Raw genomic sequence first — 12,740 nt, 5'->3', positions numbered from 1 at the left:
ACCCACCCAACAAAGCCAACATTCCTGAAAACAGATGTGAGGTGATAAATAAATACTTCTAGATTTTTTCCATGTATAGATTTAGCTGTTTTAAGTAACACATGCAATCTTCTCTTGTTACACAAGGTAGTCATACAAGATCTTGCTGTGCCATACAAAAGAGCAGAGAAGCAGGACAGTAAAGTGCCTAAGATGCAAAGCAAATTCATATCCGAGGACACACATATAGCCAAGAAAATCCCAAAGTCACATTCTGTATGCAATATTACTAAAACAAGAGAACAAGGAGTATGCTTTGGGTACAAAGCAGAAAATCCTGGCTTTACAGGTAAACTTGTATTATTAATTCTTAACAGTGCCATTTATAGAGGAGTGGAGAAAAATTTTTCTTTAAACCATACAAAAGATGTTAAATATTGTAAATATTTTTCTTTATGTGGCCTGGAAAAGGTCTCATTACTTTTACTTTTTTTTTTTCTTAAATTGTTGTTAACAGTAGAATCCTAAACTTCCTTCCCTCCTTACCTTGCTCACTGAAACAAAATAACCCGTGTATTGTACATTCATTTCCCTCCAATTCTGCAGTATATGTAAAATCTGTTATTGTGTTCTTACTTGAAACAGGTTTTGGAAATACGAAGCTGTGACAATCATTACATACTTCACCTGAATATACTGGAACACATTTCAAAAAGAAAAGTTTACAGGACCACAGAAACAAACCCCTTTGTTGATAAAAAAATTCTTGCATTGTCAAATGTGCTAACTCCTCATTCACATAGGCTGTGCCTCACTAGCACAGGACTCGAAGAAAAAAAAGCCATAAGCCCTTAACAATATCTGCATTTTGGTACAAGGCAGCATCCAAAAAAAATATAACATGCAAAAACCACCTGAAAGGCATTTTACCCGAGATCGTCTCCTTCCCTCCAGATTTTACCAACTGTTTGGACTGACAGAAATATAACCATTTACTGAATTTTAAATGAGGCTCGCCCTTTTTTTTTTTTTTTTTGTATCTACTATTTTTAAACACCTGAATTTTTAGTGTTTTTTTTGAAGGACTCTGCCTCTCCAGCCACACACAACATCTGTACTTACTATGCTACATACTAACACTCCTCAGCATCTCCATTTTGTGTATGCAATCATTTTCCCTTTCAAAATATCAAAGTAATCTTTGCTGTTCATTCCTGTACTGTTATTTTCCATTAGTGAAAGTGGACGTCAGTTAAAATATATCAGATTTTATACAACTATAAATTCTGACACCTTGGAACTGAAGCTTGTTTTGAGTTGTAAATTGGTATTTATACTCAAAGAATACAACAGAATGACAAATTCATCAATAAACCATTCTTATGTTTCTCCCTTCCTTGTTCTACATTAGGCAGAAATCTTCCATCTGATCTTGAACCTAGTCAATCTAACAATAGAAAGGCAAATAGCCAGATACAACATTGTTGAACACAGCTCAAGTGAGTGGTCCTAATCTTTTTTTTTTTCATTAATCTGCTGAAAAATAGCCCTTTCACTTTTATAGAAAAGTTAGTGGAATGCAAAACAAATTTCATTGTTTCACTTCGTGTTTGAGCATTTTTAAATACACAATTAAGACTGTTACGCTATCAAAAACTGCCATATTCTACATATCATCAGGGTTTGTCCAAAACTGGAAACAGTATGAAGCACTTTACAGCATAAACCACCACCTGCCAGACAATGCTATTTATTAAAGGAAGCTTATTTTTATTAATATGGGAGAAAGGAAAGCTGTCCCCTAGCTTTTAACTAAATTATTAGCTTGGGTGATTAATCAAGATGTCTTGTAGTTTTCCAGCTTCATACTGCTGATATTTTTGTCTGGCCAAGTATTGGTACCACTGAAATAACGGAGCACCCGAAAGAGCCAAATCAACCACCTATGGAAGGCTCATGACAGTTCTTCACCGTAATCGCTACCTCAGGAAGCGTCAGTTTTGTTCCTTCCGTGATACTATCTCCAATCCAGAACATCAGCTTTCCCTCTCTTGCTCTTTGTTGAAGAGGACAGATCAGCAGCTTTTAAATACTAAACGTGTATTTGCAAAACTCAATGCAATGCATTTAAAGCAGGATTCGCTTTCTGAGCATCGTTTTCTTTAAAGGTAAAGGTGATATAAAAGTTAATGAACAAGGCAGTATGTGCACATGTGCTTGTGTGTGCACCCAAATCTTTCTAGACTGTATTCCTGAACTCTTGTTAATAAACCCCTGTGTCTAAAGAATACCCAATCCAAAAGGCCACATACCGGAGTATTAAGAGCTGTACAGAAAACCATTAATAATGAAAAAAAATGCACCAATGTGTTTTTGTAAGAGCTACACCGATGGACAGATAGTGGTCATCTTGAACAAGCAAGGACAATCAGAAGCACTGGAATGTTTTTCAGCAGAGAGACACAGCTACGCATCTCCATTAGCTGTGGCTGCGAGCAGACGTGTGTTTGCACTCACAGTCCACCACCGCTCCGGTCCACCGGAATCACCACCCTCTGATGCAGATTCTCCTCGGCAGTCTTCATGAGCACAGCCAGCCGGCTTCCAGACACATGGCCCTTCTGAATAGCACTCATGAGCTGAAGACACAAGAGGGAGAGCATCCTGTTAACTCATTTGCAAGACGAAGAACAAAGGTGGACGGTACAGCCCCTCACGGAAAGACCTCAGTAAGCAGCCAGAGGGACAGCAGGGTAACGGCAACCGACGCCAGTCCCTGAGCAGACACCACACAAGCCCTCCACCCATACGGCTTACGGGGCACAGGACACCACCGGAGTCATGCAGCTTGGTGCTATTAACTCCTCGGCACGAGAGGTGTACGGACACGGCTGGCTGTCCTGCCCCCGCGTCACGGACACAGTTCCAGTCTGAATGGCCGAGTTAACACGTGCTACTGGCTCTTGGGCAAAATAATGAATATACAGAACTGATTTTTCCATATGTAAAGCAAAACTGCTGTATGGTTTCAAAGACTCACCTCAGAGCTCATTTACATTTTCCAGAAATATCAACGAAGGTTTCGGCAAGGCATGGGTGGCAGGAAGAGGAGAAGTACCAAATACAACCCATTTGGAAGTAACAGTGCAGGCAACCATCAACACCAGGGTTTTTTCAGTGACATTTAAGAATGTAGGAGAACCCATCTATTTCACGGGTGCTTTTTTTTCTTTTTTTTTTTTTTTAAATATCTGAAAGATGTAACTAATAGAAGAACACCATTCCTGATCTACCACTGACCCCGGACCATACCCTTTTTCATTCATATGCCCTTCTTTGTAGAGATAGTGTACTTGACTTCCACAATTCTTTCAAATCCAAATTCCTTTATAGACTTTTAAAACTAATTTGCCTTTAAGTCCTCGAAACTGGACTCAGCTCTATCTTAACGAACACACACTAGCGCTAAGATTTTAGTTAATTCTTTTTTATCCCATGGATAAAGCGAGCATTAGACTTGAAATTACATGCAGTCAGCTTGTCAAAGACTACTATGGAAAGCAATCGGCACTTCGAAAATGCAATTTCTTACTCCCACTGAGTGCTAAGAATCCTTCAGATTTCTTCCCTTCCACAGGAAAATCTATTCATTATATCTGCAGCTGGACCTATGCAAATGTGGTATCAACCCTGTCAAAGCTGGAATGAGTACCTGGGAGGGGAAGGCACAGAAGGGAACCCCACGCTTTACAGACCCAGCCGAGGCTGGAAAAGCCTCCCCGCGTTTGAAGGCATTTTGATTACCCTGTGCAGCCCTGAGGCAAGGCAGATGACGGAGTTGGGAAGGAGAGGACCAGCAGCAGTAAGAGCAGTAGCTACAGCCAGCAAGGGAAGTCCACCATCGCTTGGGCTTGGTGTTCTCCCTTGCCTCCCTCCCCACTTCCAGAGCGATCCTTACGCACAGACAGGGAAGCCCTACGAGGAGAGGCATTGCCCTCACACCCATTCACCCTGCTTGACGATACGCTCGACTACCAGTCTTGTGTCCCTCTGGTCTGACTATACTGCACGCTCTTTGGGGAAGCGACCACAAAAAAGATGGCTGATCCTCTGGCACCGCCACGAAAACAAGAGTTTCTGGTCCGTGGGTCTGTCAGGACCCCAAAGGAAATCTGCTGTTGGGAAAAAAGTTTCTGCCTGATTTAACATGGGGGTTTTTTTGCCTTTACCTACCAAAACTAGTTCCCAAGGTGGTCCTCCTTTCTTGAGCATAAATGACAGCAGCACTAGGCTTCTGTATGCAAGTCTTCAGAAAAACAGTCACTGCCGTAAGACAGCTCCGTGTGCACCTAAACACTGTCAGAGCTCTGCCTCCCTGCCATGGTGGAACGGCCTGTTTGTATTAAACGCTGATCAATGCAGTCCTCTTTCTCTTTGTGAAACACCTGTAAGCATCGGTGTCTGCCGGGACCTGTTCTCACAAGGCCATTATTTGAGTTACATTGGCAATCTGCAGTTGGCCAAATGAAAGCACTTGGCGTTGCTCTGCTCCCCACCTGGAGACCTACGCAGCCACCCTGGTACAACGTGTTCCTATATTCTAATATAAACGTCCACAAATATTTGCACATGGCTTTCCACAAGCATCCTGCGGTAAAATGCAATTACTTGAAAGTTTTCAGAAAGCAAACACAAAAGTATTGGGAACTGACTTAACAGATCCATTAAAAAAATTAAACAAACATTTAATGTATTTTGTTCCTTCCATGGCAACCTCCTGTTAATTTTATTGCCACACTTCCTACTTAGCACTTGGCTACGCAGCAGCTCCCTGCGTGCTGCTCTCTGCCTCTACAGGAAGGAGGTGCACAGGCACAAGTGACCATTACTGCAGTGCCAATCACTGGTGTTAAATATTTAGATTGCGTTGTGAAATGTATAGGAGAAGCCAGTAGCCACAGAGTTGCAAAAGTAACTGTGAAACTATACCAAAACAGTGACTTGCCTTTTGTATTTTACAGATATTATGACTTAGGGGAAGCAACCCCTAATGAGACTATTCAGCACAGTAAAGCAAAAACCCCAGAAAGCCACCAAAAAATCCACAGAAGACATAATTACTAGTTGTTTCAACTTCTTAACCACAATGTATCCAAACTAACCCAATTACAATTTAACACGGCCCTGACAGTAAATGGTGGGTTCCCCCCCACCAATTAAAAGTTTTCACATGCAAAGGGATGTAAGAGGGAGACCCTTTGCAATAGCCAGAAAGACAGCTGTGATTTTCTCTTGTGTTTGAATACATAAGCATAAACTCCCAAAGCCATTGTTTCTTCTTCCCCCCCCATGGTTCGTTTGGGGTTTTTTTTCCCCCTTCCCCCAAGTGCATTTCAGTTACCCAGCTAAACGGCTGCATTTTAGGCAAATAAATAGGCCTTTTTTCTAATGCTGGACACAACCTGTGAAAATTTTCTGCATTTAGATTCAACAATGCTGCTCTTATCTACAGCTCATCTCGAGAGAGACAATTACCATTTCCTTTGCCTTGATCTTGTTTGTTTAACTTGACACAGTGAAGAAAGGGCTGACATTGACCAAAATCCCCAGCATTAATTTATCTCATGTTCGGCATTCATCATTGCCACCATGCAGGAAAGACACGGCAGTCACTTGAAATACCACACCAAGAAAGACTCTACAAAAACAAAGCTGGCTGGCAAACTGCATATGCAAGAGGAGCTGGGCAAACAAACGTTTCAGTAGCACCCTTAATTTTATTTTAAAGCCCTGCAAAAAGCAGATGTATGGGTTGTCAATGTAACGTCTTTCATGCAAACTGAGATAATGCTAGCCAGTCCAGGAGTTAAAATGGGATTATATGGACTGGATGTGCTTTAACCACAAGCTTATTCTTTAAAATATTCAAAATAGTTTAGAAACTACTAACCACTTAACAGACCCAGATAAATGCCAGTGTGCAGAACTGTGCCATATACCTTCCAATGGACAACTGCATAATTTTGAGTATATTTAAACAGCATTTCTGTATTAAAAAAGCCAAATTCAGGTCTGTACTGTGGTACACTTTGTAAATTGGAACTGTTCTTTGGGTCTCACTGTTTCTGCACATGAAAAATAATCCTTGAATTTCAGTGTTGCTTGAGGATGGCTCTGTGTGTCACTTACCTTGTGATCTGGCAAAGAGCATCAACGCTACAGCGTTTACCCAAGTAACACTCACCTAGTCTCCAACCCAGCCCTTCAGCGAAGAGGGAAAAAAATTAAATACCTATGCCTTTCTTCATTAAAGTTACAGCTTCTCTTGTAACAAAGAAACACCTACCTGCAAAAACTCATTGAGCTCAACCTGTCCATTTTTGTTCAGATCCACTTCATTTAGAATATCATGAAGTGTATTTTCAGCAATTTGCACACTGATGCTCTAGACAAAAAGAAGCACAGAAGTGTGTCAACTGGATTGTTCAGCACTATTTATGCCACACTCTGAAATTTAGATAAGAGGCTTAAAAAGGAAACTAAAAGAACACAAGGAAACATTACCTCCAAGACGCGCTGCACATCCAGTATAGTAATAAACCCTTTCTTGTCCTTGTCAAACATGTGGAATCGCTTCTTATACCTGCAAGATAAGGATTATCAGTGGGAAAAACTGCACTCAGAAGAATGACAGGTATTAATTCCTAGTAGCACAGGGAACTCTTTTCCTTTACTTACCTTTCAATATCTGAAGGCACTAGACTGATTTCAGACCTGTCTGTTAATTGATCTGATTTTACTTTGTAGCCCATTTCATAATAAAGAAATTTTTTAGCAGCTTCAAGTTCTTCCTACAACAAAAAAAGAAAAACTGTATATCTGAGGAATAGCAAGTCCTTACACAATTATTTTTAATGTAGTATTTATTAGCTTCTTCCACTTAACTAGAATTTATCTAAGGTCCAAACATTAAGCAGATGGTAGCTGAAAAGTATTTAAAAATTAAGTTAAGCTTAGGCACTTTTTAGTCTTGAAAAGAGATACCAAGTCTCGTAAAGACTTCTAATTACTGTGTAAACGCTTTTAGGACCATACCACGCCTTCACTCACACATGGTGTGTCTACCTATTTCATGAAGAATGCCACTTGCAGGTCAGGCCTACAAAATGCCATTTAACTCCCAGCTGATAACTTAGTGCAATGTTTCATCTAACTGTCTAAAATCAGCAAAAAAAATCAGGAGGCTCAACACCAGGCAGGTTCTTTATGTTTTGAACTAGTTTTCTTGATGGTAGTAAAATTAATTTATTACCTGAAATTTCAGTGCAAGGTCTTCCATAGCCAGTTTTTTAATAAGTGATAAAGACTTGACATACATAGAGTACTGCAGAACAGAGTTCTTTCTACAGCGACGGGTACACCAAACACGGTTCTAAGAGTGATACAAGCATCTGCCACATGGGCACCAATATTAAATAGTCTGCACTGCAGTTAACAAACAAGAGTAAGCATGCTAAGTAACGGCCGCAGTAGCAGTAAAAGATTCCTAGGCACGTACACGTAAGCCACTTCATCTAGCAAAGACTCGTTCGTGAAGGCGTATTAGGAGACCAACTAAACTAGACCAGACTACTCTTGCATACTTCAATATAAGCACACAAATTAGCCTTAAAGTCCCAAACCAACAAATCCTTATTTAATGGTCTTACTATAAGATCTAAATTAAAGAATGCTCTTCTGGATAGGCATTGAATTGCCTCGTCCGTCAAGTTGAAATATAGCACATGCACGATTGCTGTAAGAATGCAGCACTTCAAAATGGCCCAAGACTGGTTACAGAAGAGACGCTCGGTAACTCAGGGGATTTTTAGCCTCATTTGAAAGAAAAGGAGACTTTTCCAAAAGAAACCCCAGCAGACATTCAGGGAATGCAGAGACTGCCTTGCTGGCATTAGCGAGCTCACACAAGCTGCAGGTGGCTTTGTAAGTCTTACAGGTTCAGGCAGTACTTGGTAATTTTCCTTCCTGCAGGTTACGGTGAGAATGGGCGCCTAACTCCCCAACTATGGGCTGGAGTTAAGGCTGTCCAGGCAACCCTAACGTCACGCTGGTTTCAAATTCTTTGCTTTGCAAGCTTCCCATTTTCTGACCTATTGTTATGGAAGAATTGATATAGCTTTGTTTAACACGGTAAATTATTATATGAGCAAATCTCATTGGGTAAGGGTGAGACACCTCCAACTTCAGTCAAACACCTCTGACTATGAGGTTGCTCAACATACATGCACACAAGCAACACAGCTCCCAGCTGTGACATGATGGTATCCCTTTATGCATTCCTGTGGGGAGGCTTTAGGATCACAGCAGGCCCTCTGGCTAGCAGGATTCAAATGAGCTCCTTCAGAATGTTAATCAAACTTCTAACTGGCTAAAAGGTTTCATGAACAGTCCAAGGGAAACTTCCCATCCCCTTTGGAGTGGAAGAGCTAGGTGAGCATTCACAGGTTCTGTTTGCTTCAGAGTGAAAGAAGTCCCAAACCACGTGTCCCATTTGGGTACAGCACTCCTTGCGCTGCCTCTCCTCCACCATACTCTGGACAGCATTACCAGCGCAGCCTCCAGTATTCCGGGCATTTATCTTTTTATGACAAGAGGAAGAAGTGGTAATTGGTAACTTACATGATGTGATAGTTCAGAAGGGGCACAGGATTCATGTCAGTAAGTGGGATGTCTACATCTAAGCTAGTTATCCAAGGTACTCCTGACAGTTTGTGGAGATCTAAACAGGGCTGTAGGGTGCAATTCAATGCACGCACAGCAGATGCCTTCATTAGAGTAAGTCATCTGACCGAAGTTTGTTTACTACAGAGCAGGCATACAGAGACTAGCTTAGATAGAGACGGCCTGTTATCAACACTGCAAGTAAAGTGAGATGAGTCCCACACTGTATGTCAGAGCACAGACCCACTGGGGGCAAAGGAAGCTAACAATGACCTTAAAGATTAATTTAGGCCAGAGAATGGTGCAAACTCAGTATCATCACTTTTCAAAAGACACAGCAGACAAAAAGGAGTGACACAGATGACAAGATCCTCCTTTTCTGAGGCAGATCTGTTGAAAAGTGTCAGTAAACAAAATATTTGAACGGGAATGGGATAGTAATGCCAAGCCTGCTTTAATTTTTAAAGTTGGGGAACAACAGGATGCAGATCTTCACTTTCCCCTCCACCCCCGGCCAATACCAACTCATGTCACAGCTATATTGATAAAGTCTGTATAATGAAATACACCAAGTGAATCATTCTCTCAGGAAGAAAGCATCACTTGAAGTTTTCTATTCAACTAATTTAGATCGTTAACATGGAAACTACTTAAGAAAAACAAAACAGTTTCAGATGAAAAAGGCCCTTTGTACCTTTTTTTTCTGCTCATTCCAGTTAAGTTCTTTCCCCATTATATCTACGATTCTTGGCAGGGCTTCCTCTGCAGCCTGCACATTCAGAAAGGCCAAGCGAGTACGTCGGGAAATCATATCCACTGCCGTGCGGGCATACTCTTTAACACCATAGACAACCTAGAACAATAAGACAAGGGGAAAAAAATGCAGATGAGAAAGTAGACAGGCATTGTCGGAAATTATGTTTAGCATCACAAACCACACTGCGGGGCTGGCTATACAAAATGAACTTTCTGTAACTGGTTCCCACCCAACAAAGAGAAGGGTTTGAAAAGCTCCCTTTTCTTTGGAACATTTTATAAAATGCATCTGGGATCAAATGTGTATATATGAAATAAAAAATAGACATTATAGAAATATATTAATTATATATAAATATATTAATATGTGTATATATAAACATATAAACATAAAAATAAAGCATGCTCTGGGGAAGGGGAAAAACAAGAACAGAAAAAAAATCTGGACCTCACCAAAAGAAAGGGCTTATGGAGATGTTTTACAGAGCGAGACAGACCTGCTCTAGAACCTGCTTATCCCAAGAAGAGAATCAAAGAACATACTGTAGTTTTTCCACGTACCTCGGCTTCAATATAAGGAAATTCAGATACAAGACGTTTTCCAACAATAGGCCATCTCTTTCCTGTAACTTGGGCTATTTTGGCCACCTCAAAAGCCTTGTCACCGTATGTCGAAGCTAGATGCTGAGCCACCTATGGAGTTGAAAACAAATTCAATATGCTTTTGAAAGCACATCAAATATACACACTTTTTTCTCGTCAATTCTCTTATCACCAATAACAAATAGGTTGAAGAGGGTATTAGCTTTTGACTGCGTGGGAGGAAACTACTTGTGTTGTGAATGGGTTAGACCAGCATTGACACCACTATGTACGTATCACTGTAACTGTGACTAATGATGCTCCAACTCTTCTGCTACTCTGTGATCACATCTGAAGTATAGATTTTGTTGGGCTCAAAGGAAGACAGACCCTAGCACGTCATAACATTTTAAAGCAGGAAACAGTCAGGATTAGGAGGAAGGGAAAAGGGAAGAAAAGAAGAACAATTACTAGAATTTATTTTAGTTGTTATCTTTGCCCTGGCCAGATAATAAGCTCTTATCAGGCTCAACAGACCTTTGTACAAGCTATGCTGGCATTAGATTTAGTGGGAAAACAAACCCCTCCAACACAGAAACATCAGAGCATCAACAGAAACGATGACTCACCTCACTTTCAAGTCCATAGTCTTGGACCAACCTAATGTAGAGAGTGGGACTCCAGTCCTCAGCCCCTTGTAGCTGCAGTCCAATGGTCTTACTGGAACCTGCCTTCAGATCATGCGCCTGAATAGCTGCATCAATGGTGTCCTGCGCCATGGCACGGTAGGTTGTCCACTTCCCACCTGTAACCACATATTTACTACTTTATTTGGGGAAAGCAAGCGGAATATGAAGTTGGTATGTACCATATATATTTTATATATCACATTATTCTTACTAGACTTGCTCCAACAAGCCAGTCATGCTACCACTGACAGATCATTATCTAGTTACAGGAATATGAAGGATTATCCTGTAAGAAGAAAAGTTTTGAATAAAATGCACTGGGGAAGCCCAACAAAGCTATACTTTAAGAGAACTTCCAGTACCTGCTATCGTGACAAGGCCACTATCGCTAATGGTAACGACATGATTCCGGGATATCGACTGCGTGTCTTTGGAGTTGGGGTCTGTGACCAGAGGACGAATGCCACTCCACGCTGCCAACACGTCTCCTCTTCTCACTGTCCGGAACCAAAGATCAGCCAAAGTCAGCCAGGAACTGATGGGTATTTATCTCATAGCCCTCCCGTGGTCTTTGTGGCATCGCCTCCGAGCAGATACTCGCTGTGAAACAAGGACTGCACCATACCACGCTTGTTAGTTAAGCAACTCAAAAAGCTGGAGAAGATTCTCCAAAGTAATGGAATACGCTGGGCTACAGAATTAAAAACAGCCCTGCCCTGATCAGTATCAATAGTATTCTCTAGCCCAAAACCAAGTCAGAGACAAAGAGGTCCATTTTTCACACTGGTTAAAAATCCAACAGAATAGAGATATCCTGGGAACTGATCAACCAAGAGAGATTCAACTGTCAAACTCACCAGTCAGCTCAAAAAAACCCCAAACTCCAAACGCAAACCCTACCAAAACCAAAACACACACCCCCCAGCACCAAGTCTTCTACTTGTTTGCTTGTGCTGACAGAACAGTCCTTACATTACATTTTAGAAACCAAAATAAAGTTTGTTCCACGTGAGTGTAACATTTGCTTGTAGGACTTCAAAGCTTTTTCTCTAGCTTGTAGTTTATTCTTCCAAGTTTTCCTCTTGACAAGTGATCTTTCTCCACAGCCTTTATCGGAAGTGCAGTTACACATATGCACAAGTAGAAAATTTATTGGCAAGGTTGTGGTCAGTTGTAGCACATCCCCCAAGCTTGTACCCCAGGCCAGCATTTGTTACTGCACAGCAACCCGAAAGGGCCCGGCTGACTTGTCAAAAACCACCCAACAGAAGTCCACATCTCTTACACAACTGCCTCTTCCAGTCTCAGTAAACTTGGAGGAAGAAAATCTGAAGGCATCAAGTAGTCACAAAAGTCCTTAACAGTTGTAGGAAAATACCCCAGCCTCCGAAAGTCACTTTTTTAATATATAAAACGTGGGACCAATAAAGAATTTAATGAAATTAATTTTGCTGCTTATTAAATTTGCAATAGAAAAATTGACCGGTTTGCTTCATACTGAAGTCTTTGGAACATTTTTTTTTTTTATACAACTTTCAAATACATGATAATTGAAAATCAGTAAAAGGGTGTAAAAATATCCCCCAAAGAACACAAAATAGATTTCAGAAATCAATGGTGCTCTGCCAGCATGTTTAACCTGCCAAAATGAAGTGTTAATCACAGAAATAAGATACCATATTACGTTTATAAACTAATGAAACTAGAAAAAGCAGCATGCGTGACACTATAATTAAACAGTTGGAACACATCCAAGCCTGTGTAAGTTGATAACCCTGGCACTGTCTCTGGCAGCAAAAAGGCAGGTCTGCAGTGAGTTGATATGGCCAGCACAGTTGTTAATTCAATAACAAGCAATCTATAAACACTGCTAATTGCATATGTGAAAAACAGCGTGCACCTAGGTAGGTTTCATTCAAAAGAATTAAACACTTCATAATGTACTTCTGCAAAATACCTTGCAAAATCTCTGTCTTATTCACATTCTTAACTCTACCAGCTACCTCTCTGGCC

At 40.8% G+C, this 12,740-nt stretch overlaps 1 protein-coding gene across 1 annotated transcript in view; it reads right to left on the bottom strand.

Annotated features, from left to right (window-relative positions):
• Positions 1-1,028: 1,028 nt before the first annotated feature.
• The window catches only part of GPD2 (glycerol-3-phosphate dehydrogenase 2), a 50,655-nt gene continuing 38,943 nt past the window's right edge, over positions 1,029-12,740 (bottom strand). Inside the window, exons 9-16 of the mRNA XM_050899546.1 lie at positions 11,090-11,224; positions 10,668-10,843; positions 10,018-10,149; positions 9,395-9,553; positions 6,718-6,830; positions 6,544-6,622; positions 6,326-6,424; positions 1,029-2,618 (exon numbers count right to left, since the gene is read on the bottom strand). Coding sequence (XP_050755503.1) covers positions 2,493-2,618; positions 6,326-6,424; positions 6,544-6,622; positions 6,718-6,830; positions 9,395-9,553; positions 10,018-10,149; positions 10,668-10,843; positions 11,090-11,224 — 1,019 coding nt within the window. The 3' untranslated portion in view covers positions 1,029-2,492. The remainder of the gene's footprint in view (positions 2,619-6,325; positions 6,425-6,543; positions 6,623-6,717; positions 6,831-9,394; positions 9,554-10,017; positions 10,150-10,667; positions 10,844-11,089; positions 11,225-12,740) is intronic.

This window comes from Gymnogyps californianus, chromosome 7 (assembly GCF_018139145.2).
Source record: "Gymnogyps californianus isolate 813 chromosome 7, ASM1813914v2, whole genome shotgun sequence".
In the NCBI taxonomy this organism is placed as follows: domain Eukaryota; kingdom Metazoa; phylum Chordata; class Aves; order Accipitriformes; family Cathartidae; genus Gymnogyps; species Gymnogyps californianus.
Note: the sequence above shows the minus strand (reverse complement) of the source record. Positions and strands in the feature narration are given on the sequence as shown.